Source organism: Typha angustifolia, chromosome 1, assembly GCF_048772165.1.
Source record: "Typha angustifolia cultivar Huaian chromosome 1, ASM4877216v1, whole genome shotgun sequence".
NCBI lineage: Eukaryota > Viridiplantae > Streptophyta > Magnoliopsida > Poales > Typhaceae > Typha > Typha angustifolia.
In genome coordinates, this window is record NC_133239.1 from 5,584,189 (window position 1) to 5,597,560 (window position 13,372).

A 13,372-nucleotide genomic window follows, 5' to 3' on the forward strand; every position below is an offset into this window, starting at 1 on the left:
TTATATTCTACATGTTTACTTTCATATGTTGATAATTACGAATATACATTAGAATTTTATCATGCATTAATTACATTGTTCATGTATTATACCTGTTGTGTTGTTTGCTTCTTTAGAGTTAGAAAAAGAGGATGCGCATATCGAGGAGTAACTGATTTATTTTCCTTGAGAGTTGGTTATTCTATTTCTTACTAGTTGGACATAGCCTCTATGGTGGATTTTATGTTTTAAGTTTGTATATAGACATGCCTGTGGTATTTGTATTTTTGGATTATATTTGCTTGAGTTATTATGGTATTTTAGACTTTTCTCAGATACTTTGTGAAAATATTGTACTTATAGATTATATGAGAATCACATGAGTTATTCCACATGAAAGATATTTGATTTTGAAGGTGGGTGTCTCACCGAAGCTCCTTTTAATTTGATGATAAAGGTCATATGTAAAGGTCCTGATCCATCTGGAGCATATTCAACAATGAGATCTAACTGTTGCAAAGAGAATGCAAATGTGACAAGTCTAATCACAATACATAGGGCAGCTTATTAACATTTGGTTTATCAGATGGCTCATCTGGGAGCAGTGCATGACAAATGGAGATCTTCTACAGATTCTGAATTCACTCACTCATCCAAGATCTACTCTTCACTTCTGATTAATCTGGAGCCTAGACATAGTTTAAATTTATCATAGCGCATGTATCTGTAGTGCCAATCGTATTATATCTTCAATGCTGACATATTGTTATGGTACTATTCTAAACAATATCGTTATGTACATACCATGAATAAACCGTACGTTGATATATATATATATATTGCAGACATGAATAAACAATATCACATGGTATTCCATGTAGCAAATAGGAAAGGCAATTCCCTGAGGGGATTCTTGCTTACAATGCTCCTAGTGCTACTAACTAGCTTAAACCACTGGCTCTGGGGATCACACTCCTGAGTTTTACTCAAACACTTGCATGGACTTGTGATAATAGTATAACCATCATCTCCAACATCCAAGCATAACCTGCCACTGGTGCTAGATATGTTTGATGAGATATGCATCTTTGAGTCTGAGATAAACTCCCACTTGGAACGCGAGTCGCTGCAGATGATTCCAAGCATTGCTGGCTTGCCATTTCCTTCAGCTTTCAAACACAAGATTTGATCCTTGAGTGAAAGAGTATTTTGAGCTGTGTATGTCCAGGCTTCTGTTCCACTGCAGGGGCCTAAAATGAGTGGCTCCAGTAACGACTTCTTTAGGATGCAAAGTCCAGTTAGTGGATGGAAGATTAGTTTGTATTCAGGTAGGTCAGAAACACCAGGGCCTGCAACAATCAGAGAAAGGTAAGTGATCGCAGCTCCTAATACAAGTCAAAAATATTATGCATGTTTTGTGATGTAATTATCCATCGTTCGAAGTCTTATTTGAGATATCTACCGACGGAATAGAGAAATATCCTCTCTTTCAAAACTAATCAACTTTACCCTTCTTCCCTCCCTTTTGACCTTAGGATTCATTATTAAACATGTATAATTAAATTAGGTCATATATCTCGGTGGAAACTCTAGATTAGTCGGGGGACTAACTTTGAGGTGCTTTTGAGGCAATAAAAAGCAATACAAAAGTCAATAAATACTCACATAATAGTGTGTCCATGATAAGAAAAGAAAGATTTAGAGATGTAATTATAAAATTATCTACTATTATTAAGTCTAGTCTACAGTATCTCCCATTCTGTCATCCATGAGTAAAGTACCCTTTCTCTAAAGAATAAGTTGATAACAATTAGTGTTTTTTATCTTTTCATATTCTGAATTAACAAAAGGGAACTTGAACACTTTGTAGCCACTTGATGATCAGAATTCAAAAGGGCAACATAATGTCTTTGATACCACTATTGAGGATCCTAATTAACCCTTTCTAGACGAGAAATATTATATAGCATTTAAGGTAGAAAGTAACTGTTAGTTACCTCTAAATGGCTGCTGCAATGCTTGAACTCTTTGCAGCATACTAGCATTCCTTGTCTTGCACCAGTCCCAGCTCAGCACCCCATACACCTCATCCAACCCATACACCCCTTCCCTCAAATAATAACTCCCTTGCAACGTCCACAGAGCCCAATCCAAATCCAACTCAGCCACCACGCCCAACATGCAACCGAAATAACGGTTGTCATTCACGTTCCCGCCTCTAACGTCCACCCCGAACTCGCTCAAGAACAGCGGCCACCCTTGGTCTAGAAGAAACCCTGCCTTTTGCTTCACATTCCCGGCGACTCTTCCGCACACTTGGTTGGCGTTCCCCGTCCTCCATGCCTGGCCATCGGAGAAGCCGTACCAGTGCACCTCGAACGCTAGTTTCCCGGTGAAGTTTACGTCGATTTGCTTCTTGGAGAGGAAGCTTAGGTCGGTGTCGAAGCTCAGACCGGAAAGGATGACGAGGACGTTGGGGTTCGCGGCGTGCACCGCCTCTGCTCCCTGCTGCATATACCTGCATGCATGTATTATTCCCAAGACGACGAGACATCATTCATATATATATATATATATATATATATATATATATATATATATAAGGGTGGTAATTTTCGACTCGACAAGATAATTTGACAAGAATTGGAAGGCTTTAAATGAGTTTGGATTTTTTTTGTAATTATAAGATCATAAATAGGTTGATACTCGATTATTAAACAAGATTGTGTTCTTGCAATCCATTTAACTCGAAATTAATTAATCCATTTAATTAAGTTGAATAGATGAATAAATAGAATGTTGCCAATCTATTTATAACCCAAATATTTTATATACATATATATGTGTGTGTGTGTATCAAAATAAACTTTTGGCTTATTGATTTCATAATGTATCTTCTCCTAGTGCTTATTAGGGTCCTGTGTAGTAGTATGGTGACATCTACTTAATTTAAATGGACATCAGAACACATGCTCTCAATCTTTTATTAAAAAAAAGAGAAGAAAGATTAATTATGGTTCTTTTATATATGATGATTTCTCATTTAACACTACATGATGCTACATCTTAAGATGCAAGACAACAAAGTGGCCCACAAGGGTCCAACAATGTTGTACTACTATAAGATTTAAATAGATAGGAAATCAAGATCAAACAATATAAGTAGAAGTAGTAACTAATACCTGTACCAATCATTAACATTTTGTTTGGGTCCTCTTAGTTCATTCCTTAGGCTCATGCCAACTACGTTAGACGACTCGTTAAACATCGTAGCCATTTTTGTTAGCCCCTTGATCCAAACATTGGGGTCTAAATACTTGTCTCCGAAGAAGCCATTGCCATCACTATTGCTGCAGCACCATCCGGGCTTGCTTATGTGATTATCCAAGATCACCATGATGTTGTTATCACCAAGTTTGGACACCACTGCCTGCCAAAAAGTTAAAATTTAAAAATAAAATCTTATTTTAAGTTGTGAACAAAATCTACACTCAATTATGAAAGGAGTAATGAAAGAAATGGTATCTTAAAGCATGGGATAGTGAAGACAATGCACTCAATCTTATTTCCATTAATTTAAGAGTTTTTGACTAAGCTCTATTTTAAAATTTATTTATCAAAATATGCAACACCTAAACTTAAATACCAAATATGATATAGTTTACTTGGTCCTAGCTAAAACGATGGTCCTAGATAAAACGAATGACTGTTAAGTATTTTTCTAAGTAAAGGCTTTCCTAAGTTAAGGAATACGAAGCATAATCTAAAATATTTTAATAAAAAATGCTAATAAGATAATTAGCATTTTACTTAAAAAAATATTAATTTTATCAGCATTTTAAGTAAAACACTTATCATTTAAAGTAAAAGACTACAGTAAGGTAGACTTATTTTATTATTTAAATTTAGGTGTTATCTATTTTAGTAAAGAAATTAAAAATCAAATCTATTTTAGTCAACAACTCTTAATTTAATGGGAGATCTACTTATAGTACCCTATATTCCAATTATTCTGTCATTCAAACTATACTCAGCATATAGGTAATACTAATTTGACACTCTTAGCCAAGAATGAATTTATATGTGCATAGCTTCTCTTTTTAAGAGAGAAGTGAAAGTTTAACGATGTTCTAATTTAACCGATACTGTTGGAATTTAAACCCAGGAATACCCGTAACATAAGTCCTCTCAATCCCATTGGATAACTTCAACTTAATTTACTTCCATTAAGTTAGGCATAACTGCTATCTGACATAGCCTAATATTTAAGGGGAGAGTAGAGCTACTGTCTTTAATACATCATTTATAACGCTGCCAATAACAAACCTTAGTCATCCTCAACATTAAGAAGGACGAAATAAATGTTTGCATCTGGGTGTCACAGGAATTAACTTTTGAAAATTAATGTAATATTTGACTCTAGTATGCAGCTACTTCGTCAAGCCTCCTCACCTTATATGCATCAACGAGGGGGAGATCCAAAAGATCTGGATTATTGACACGGATTCCTCCTATGGATTCGACGAGGTTGAGAGCCTGAAACGACTGCCGGACGGTGAGCGACGCCAAGGACTCATTGGTGACCATAAAGGTCGCCCAGGTAAGCCTGACGCAGTTGAAACCCAAGTTTGCTATCATATTGGAGATGGCATCCAATGGCTGCTTCCCAAGTCCCTCAGCAAGCATGGGCTCAAGGTGAGAAGGCCAGTTGACGCAAGCCAGCTTAACCCTCTTACCGGAGTCGTCGACGATCCATCGCGAGCTCGTCGAGAGCGGCGCAGCCCTAAGAGGGCTAGAAAAGGTCAGAAAATGGAGGAAAAGGAGCAGAAGAAGGGAAGAGAAGAACTTCATGCTGTGTTGCATACTTTGAAGTTTAGAGTGGAGGGTAAACTTCTTAGGATATTATATATGGAGAGAGTAGCTTGGTACTTTGCCTTTGCTTCAGCTTAGGAAGTTTGAGGCTTTGAAGCGTTGTAACATAACATTTTTGTTAAGGTGGGGAGGATCAAGTAATGTTATAGTGGATGCTGTATCTTGTACTTGAAGGAATGACATTGTAATAACCTCCTCTAGCTATAGTTATTTTAATATAAAACATCTATTATTAGGGGAATGAATGTGTGTGTGTGTGTGTGTGTGTATGCTTTTGATTTACTCCAAAGGAAAACCATACGGTTGATCTCACACTCAAGCTGCCAGCAGGAAACTAAGAAAAACAGGATTAAGAGAAATACATTTTATCATTACGTATAGTTTGAACTTTTTTTATATTTATCGTTGGACCCCTAAACATTGGAATAAATTGCCCATATTCTTTTATTCTAGCAACATAACCCCTTTTTTTAATCAATCCTATATTTCTCTCCCAGTTCATAGTTATATAAGAGAAGTGGGGTTATTTAGTTAGTCTGCCATCTTCGTTAAATGATATTAGTCGTTGCAAGTTGTTTAAAAGCTTAACGGGGCAGGGCTACACAAATAAAAGTTTAAAGGAATAATATAATCTTTATCCAAACTGCAATAGGTACAATGTATTTAATCCAGAGATTAATCACCTATATGCAACTGTTTCAAAAATAAAATAATGAGCATTTAATTACTGATATTAAAAAAAGAAATCAGAGGATCTTTGACTTTGAAATGGAAGTCAGAAAATAAACAGCACAAAGTTCTAGAAATAGCCAACATATCTAATTCCTTTCTATATATAAATTGCTTTTTCTTCTTGAAGAAAGGCTAAGGGAGGTTTCTTTAATTTATAATATTTAATATTTAATTTGTACTGATAGAATCTAGTGTGCGTCATATATATAAATTGTTTGCACTCTATTAAAATAAAATATGTAAAAAAAATTTAAGACAAACTCTAGTATAGACAATTCGATCTTTTACTTGAATAGACCAATGAAAAAAATCTAGGGTTCATAGACTTTTATAGATTTACAAAATAGATCAGAACACTAATTTAAATCATTTCCTAAGTGAGTTCGAATGACTAATGACCTGTTCGAATGACTAATGACCTATTCGAATGACTAATGACCCGTTTGAATGCTTTTAAGTATCATAGGCTCAATGTATTAGGTCATTCAAATGCCCATAAGAATCGTTTGAACGCCTAAACTTTTCTTCTGTTCTTGAGTAGATGCATTCGAATGCCAAAGGGATTGTTCAAATGCCAAAAGAAGCTAATTGCTCTTGGGTTTAGGCATTCAAACCCTTCTAAAGATTGTTCGAATGCCTAAGATGTGCTATTGTTCTCGGGCTCACCTGTTTAATGCCTAAGGGGCAGTTTGAACATCTAATGTTCTTGGATTGGCACGTTCAATTGCCTCCAAAAGCCATTTAAATGACAAAACATTGGGACACAGAGACTTGGTCTTTGTTGGCGTGTTCGAATGCCTCCAAATACCAGTTGAACGCACGAAAATTGGAACGCTAAAACTTAGTCTTTGTATCATGCTCTTTACATCAATCTAGCAACACAATTACTATAACGTTTTATTCACTTAATTGCCAACATAATGTTACAATATATATCTGATGGAAATAATTTCAACTGAATCCTTTCTTTGCAAGTATGCAGGTGGCATGACCTGCATTACTAGCTAGATCTAAAGATGGTATGCTAGATGAATTTCCTTAACATAATTTGCAATAACTGCTGTTTTGTGATTAAAATTATTCTTGAATTGTATAGTTTCCTAGGATTTTAGACGACTCAAGTGACTAGTCATTAGAACTCTGCTGGTAGTCTTATTGTAGATAAATAATTTGCTAGATTAAGTGAATATGAGATGGTTGAACTTGAATAATGGGGACCATATTTTTACTATAATATATTTATAAAAGCATGGTAAAAGCTACTATAAAAACATTTTATACATTCATCTATTTTATCTTCTCAGGTCCCAGTATAATGTAGTACTTGACTGTAAGCTCTGTGCTTCTCGTTCATTTCATTCTTCTCTCATGCTAACAGGAATCTCAGCTTCAAATGATCTTTCCATCATCTAAGCATGCTAACTTTATCCATGTTCCATTTATTCAGAGACTTGTCCTGTAATACTTATGTTAGGTTTTTATTTGTTGGCAATTGTGTACAAAATATTCTAAGTGTATTTTTTACATGTATATGAGCTTTACACAAGTCTAGAATATCTCTGGTCTAAAGAATTGCAAGGTTATTGGAGAAAAGCTGTTGAGTTCACACCGCGTTCACAAACGCGTTCGAACGCGGTGCGTTCACAAACGAGTTCGAACGCGAAATCTGCGTTCACACAGACAGAGAGCCGCGTTCACAAACGCGTTCGAACGCGGGCACTGCGTTCACACAGACAGAGAGCTGCGTTCACAAACGAGTTCGAACGCGAAATCTGCGTTCACACAGACAGAGAGCCGCGTTCACAAACGCATTCGAACGCGGGCACTGCGTTCACACAGACAGAGAGCCGTGTTTACAAACGCATTCGAACGCAACCTGAAGAATTCAAGCTGTCGCGTTCGAACGCACTCGAGCCCGTTCGAACGCACCAACAAAGTTTAAAAATATTGGACTTTCATGAGTACGGATAAGATTCAGATTTGGCTCTATCTTGAAGATCATGAGTACGGATAAGATTCGGATTTGGCTCTATCTTGAAGAACATGAGTACGGATAAGACTCGGAGTTGGCTCTATCTTGAAGATCATGAGTACGGATAAGACTCGGATTTGGCTCTATCTTGAATATCATATATAAGGATTATGAAACCCTAACTCTAGGGTGGTGGAAGAAACATTATTGAGGGTGACTTCTTGAAGCTACATCGGTTCTTCTACCAACAAGGTTCCACTCATCTACAAGAATTTAATCTTTCGTCTTAAGGGTGATCTAGACGAAAGATCAATCTCGAGGGCTACTGAGATTGGACTTCAATCATAGGAAGCAGTGAATCGTGGGTTCTAGCGATCAAGACTGAGAGAAACAAAGTCGTTTGGATCGACGGGGTGTTTTGTGAGTCAGTCTTGTAACTGCTACTATTATAGTGATTGGTTTTGATCCGAGTTTGGATCCGTGGTTTTTTTTTCTTGTTTTGGGTTTTTCCACGTTAAAATCTTAGCGTTCATCTCTACTTTCATTTTTAATATTTCTTTCGACTTTTACTTAAGCGAACGAGAAATATCATTGCCTAGAGGTTAGATACATACGTGTGTCTAGGGATTTATTTTTTCAATTGGTATCAGAGCAGGTTTTCTCACTCTTTGAGAGAGATCAAATAGGCATGGATTTTCATAGAGATGGACAATCATCTATTAGACCTCCTATTCTAGATGAATCAAATTATGGATATTGGAAAGCTAGGATGAGAGCTTATTTGAAATCTATAGATGAGCGAGTATGGATGGCCATTGTGAACGGTTGGAGTCCACTAATGTACATGGTGAATGAAAAACTTATTGAGAAACCGATTGACTCATGGGATAGGTCAGACTATGACAAAGTCGGCTGGAATAGCAAAGCAATAAATACTATTTTTAGTTGTGTTTCCTCAAAAGAATTTAGAAGAATTTCTACGTGTGAGATAGCAAAAAAAGCCTGGACGATCTTAGAAACTACTCACGAAGGAACCATGGCTGTAAAACTTTCGAAACTTCAGAGGTTGACTACTAGTTTTGAAACCCTACGTATGGAGGAGAATGAGACATTTGATGAGTTCTATGCAAAGCTGAGTGATATAGTCAACTCTAGTTTCAACTTAGGAGAGAAACTTCCTGAAAACAGAATTGTCCGTAAGATCCTTAGGTCCCTTCCAGAAAGGTTTCAGGCAAAAGTTACAGCTATTGAGGAAAGTAAGGATATCGATTCAATGAAAGTTGAACAATTGGTAGGAAATCTACAAACATTTGAGTCCAGTCTTTCAAAACCGAGGAAGTCCAAAGGGATGGCCCTATCTACAGTTGAACAAAATTTAGAGGAGTCGGATGATGAAGGTGATTTAGATGTTGAGATGTTGACCATGTTTGTCAAAAAGTTCAATAAATTCTTTCGGAAGCCAAACAAGTTAAATGCTGAAAAACTTGAGAAAAGCAAAGCCTTTGTAAAAAGGAAGAATACTATGAGTTCAAATACAGGTGGTACCAACAACAATGTCAAACAGAAAAATAAGAATTTTGAGAATAAAGTTCAATGTTTTGAATGTTCTGGTTTTGGACACATCGCACAAGAATGCCCTAATCGTCTTAAGAGGAAGGGCAAAGTTATGAAAGTTACTTGGGATGACTCAGATGAATATATTGATGATTCTGAAAAGGACGAAGAAAACTTTGTAGCTTTTACCTCTTCTCTACTTTATACTAACTCTATTGTTGACACTGATAGTACAGATGATCAGGATATGTTACCTGCTGAGGAAGATGAATCTGAAATCCAAAAGGCATATAATGACTTATACCTAGAGTCGTTTAAACTCAAGAAAAGCAATCTTAGACTACTTCAACGACTCAAGGAAATTGAACCAGAAAGAATTCAATTTGAGGAGAAGTACAAATTGGAGCTTGAACGTGTCAAAGACCTTTCTGAACAACTTGACAATGCGAAAAATAAAATGAAGGTTGATGAAATTGAACTAGAGCGATTGCATAAGGAAGTTACATTTCTGAAAGGGAAGAACAAACTTGACGAAATTCTAAAAGCTCAGATCTCTGGAAAAGACAGGTATGGTGTTGGATACACTGGTAATTCAAATAATAATAAAACTGTATTTGTTTCTGCAGGTATACAAAAGGAAGAATACCTGAAGCCATCAACCGCATTTACAAAGCAATCATGGATGAACCCTTCTAAACAGAACTTGAATATACAAACTGGTGAATCTTCGACGGTACCAAAGGTAAACTCTAATCACTCTCCTCGACATAAGGTGAGTAGAAAAAGGTTTGTTCCGACATGCTATCATTGCGGCATTCTAGGGCATATTCGACCACATTGCAAATTTTTGCAAAAACCTAGAAATGCTTTTATTTATGGGATGAAAACAAAGGCCATATGGATCAAGAAATCTGATTTGAAATGTTATGTTGTGCATACTGCCTTGAAAGCCTTAAATTCTGAATTGTGGTATTTAGATAGTGGCTGTTCAAGACATATGTCGGGTGACAAGTCTTTATTTTCTAATCTCGAAAAACATGAAGGGGGAGTTGTGACATTCGGAGATAGTAACTCATCCAAGGTAATAGGTAAAGGAAAGGTAAGTACTCCAGGGATTTCTAGTCTCGAAAATATTCTTTATGTTAATGGCTTGAAAGCAAATTTATTAAGCATCATTCAATTTTGTGATAAAGGTTATGAGGTAGAATTCTCTAAAAATGATTGTACTATTCTAGATCATGATGGTAATGTTATATGTTTTGGATCTAGAACATCTAATAATTGCTATATTGTTAGAACTTCACATAATCTGAAATGTAACAAGACAAAACAATAGCAATAGAACATGTTAAGATGGAGAAACAGTTGGGTGATTTGTTACAAAACATTTTGATTTACAGAGATTTCAGTATCTTCGCACTTATTTAGGGATTTGTGCTTTGGATTGATTTGTGTTTTAGTTTGCGAGTTTCTTATTATTTTGTTTCATTTTTTTTAGGTTTTATTTTACTCTGAAATTTTCTTTGGTTTCAGTTTTAGATTTGTCGAGAGTTTTTGTTATAAAAAAAAAATTGATGCACTCCTAGATTCAATAATATACTCTTGACATAAAAATATGACTTTTCTCTTGATTATGAGTTATTATAGTCAATCTTGTCATCTTGTAGTATATTGTATCAATTTTGATTTTGTCACTCCCTCAACTTCTATAATAATAAAATTTTAATGCACTCATAACGTATGTGTATTCTTGTGTGAGCATGATATCATGAATATTTTTTTAAATAGCTCTCTATTAACTTTGATTTGCACAGTTTGACCTCATACTTAGTTATCAAATATATTTTTATAAAAGATCAATGAAAATGGCTACAATGAGTTAGTGTGAAAGCCGTCTTGTTTCGAGTCCAGTTTGACTCAGTACATTATATGCAAATTCAAAAAAAAATTATAGATGTGAATTTCTTCTTACACTTTATTTGATTTGTACTACAAGAAAAGGGCTACCTACTCATGTGTGAAAGCCATCATTGCACCTATTTTTTTTAAAAAAATACAGGAAAAATTCCTATTATGTTATGGAGAATAAGTCGAAAAGTGTAAAATTTCAATACTAAGTCGGTTTGACTACTGTGTTGCATCATTGTTTATATAGGAAAGTTTGTTTAAGAAGATTGGTTCATGTTATCTATGCTCATCTTGCATATGCGTATCGTTATGATCAATCAAGATTAATTTAATTTTAAGTGATGCATTAGAATTGATTATAATATGCTTTTGATATCTTGATTGATCTGTGTATGACTTATTTCATTTGATTGTCATATTCTATGTCTTGAATGTATTTTGAATTTCTAGAAGTGCATCTCCAAAGTCTATTGATCTTGATTGATTTCGTGTAGTTTCAAGTTTTGATCACGTTAAAGTTAATATCTTGATATTTTTTGTGCGATTGAACGTGATAACTTGCATTTTTAAGTGGAAGATGGATTTCACTAAGGGTCTTAATGGTTTCTAGAATTTTTGGATTTTTTTTGTATTCTTTGGGCATATGTTGAATCTTGCGACTTTTTTCCTTCTCTAGAATGCCTAAAAAAGCTACAGTTACTAAGAAACCAAGGCCGTCTTCTTCACCTACCTCGACTCTGTGTTGACGATTCTTCATCGTCAGTTTCCTCCGAGTTCCTAGTCTTTGGCATTTGTGTCAAAAAGGGGGAGAGTGTCTTAGTGTCTAAGTTAGTGTCTAGGTGTCTAGGTGTGTAGGGGGAGTATGAGCATAGGAGGAGTTTATGAGAGTCTTAAGTACTTTTGAACTTTGCTTGAAGTAACTGTGAACTACTTAAGTACTTTTGAATTTATGCTACATTGATAACTTGTGTTTAGATTGTTTATTCATTTCAAATTATTTTCACTTGATCTTGGATTGGTATATGTTTATTTGCAGGGCTTGATGTGCAAAATATTCTAGACTTGTTGATTGCTCAATTTGAAGTCTTTGTAATATCTTGTAACCTAGGTGTTTTGTCACAAATTGCCAAAGGGGGAGATTGTTAGGTTTTTATTTGTTGGCAATTGTGTACAAAATATTCTAAGTGTATTTTTTACATGTATATGAGCTTTACACAAGTCTAGAATATCTCTGGTCTAAAGAATTGCAAGGTTATTGGAGAAAAGTTGTTGAGTTCACACCGCGTTCACAAACGCGTTCGAACGCGGTGCGTTCACAAACGAGTTCGAACGCGAAATCTGCGTTCACACAGACAGAGAGCCGCGTTCACAAACGCGTTCGAACGCGGGCACTGCGTTCACACAGACAGAGAGCTGCGTTCATAAACGAGTTCGAACGCGGTGCGTTCACAAACGAGTTCGAACGCGAAATCTGCGTTCACACAGACAGAGAGCCGCGTTCACAAACGCGTTCGAACGCGGGCACTGCGTTCACACAGACAGAGAGCCGTGTTCACAAACGCATTCGAACGCAACCTGAAGAATTCAAGCTGTCGCGTTCGAACGCACTCGAGCCCGTTCGAACGCACCAACAAAGTTTAAAAATATTGGACTTTCATGAGTACGGATAAGATTCAGATTTGGCTCTATCTTGAAGATCATGAGTACGGATAAGATTCGGATTTGGCTCTATCTTGAAGAACATGAGTACGGATAAGACTCGGAGTTGGCTCTATCTTGAAGATCATGAGTACGGATAAGACTCGGATTTGGCTCTATCTTGAATATCATATATAAGGATTATGAAACCCTAACTCTAGGGTGGTGGAAGAAACATTATTGAGGGTGACTTCTTGAAGCTACATCGGTTCTTCTACCAACAAGGTTCCACTCATCTACAAGAATTTAATCTTTCGTCTTAAGGGTGATCTAGACGAAAGATCAATCTCGAGGGCTACTGAGATTGGACTTCAATCATAGGAAGCAGTGAATCGTGGGTTCTAGCGATCAAGACTGAGAGAAACAAAGTCGTTTGGATCGACGGGGTGTTTTGTGAGTCAGTCTTGTAACTGCTACTATTATAGTGATTGGTTTTGATCCGAGTTTGGATCCGTGGTTTTTTTTCCCGTTTTGGGTTTTTCCACGTTAAAATCTTAGCGTTCATCTCTACTTTCATTTTTAATATTTCTTTCGACTTTTACTTAAGCGAACGAGAAATATCATTGCCTAGAGGTTAGATACATACGTGTGTCTAGGGATTTATTTTTTCAACTTATATGAGCAAGAGTGCCTGATTCATAGATATAGGAGTAGTCA

At 36.1% G+C, this 13,372-nt stretch overlaps 1 protein-coding gene across 2 annotated transcripts; it reads right to left on the minus strand.

Annotated features, from left to right (window-relative positions):
- Positions 1-803: 803 nt before the first annotated feature.
- LOC140764279 (glycosyl hydrolase 5 family protein-like) lies at positions 804-4,941 on the minus strand. 2 transcript variants are annotated; one of them, XM_073102765.1, is made up of 5 exons: positions 4,845-4,936; positions 4,432-4,762; positions 3,162-3,409; positions 1,977-2,497; positions 804-1,328 (listed from the first exon to the last, which is right to left on the minus strand). In XM_073102765.1, the coding sequence occupies exons 2-5, from the start codon at positions 4,663-4,665 to the stop codon at positions 841-843; spliced, it is 1,491 nt and encodes a 496-aa protein (XP_072958866.1). In that variant the 5' UTR covers positions 4,666-4,762; positions 4,845-4,936; the 3' UTR covers positions 804-840. The 2 variants fall into 2 exon arrangements, with proteins under 2 accessions (XP_072958866.1, XP_072958859.1); XM_073102758.1 differs by having other exon boundaries at positions 4,432-4,941.
- Positions 4,942-13,372: the final 8,431 nt, after the last annotated feature.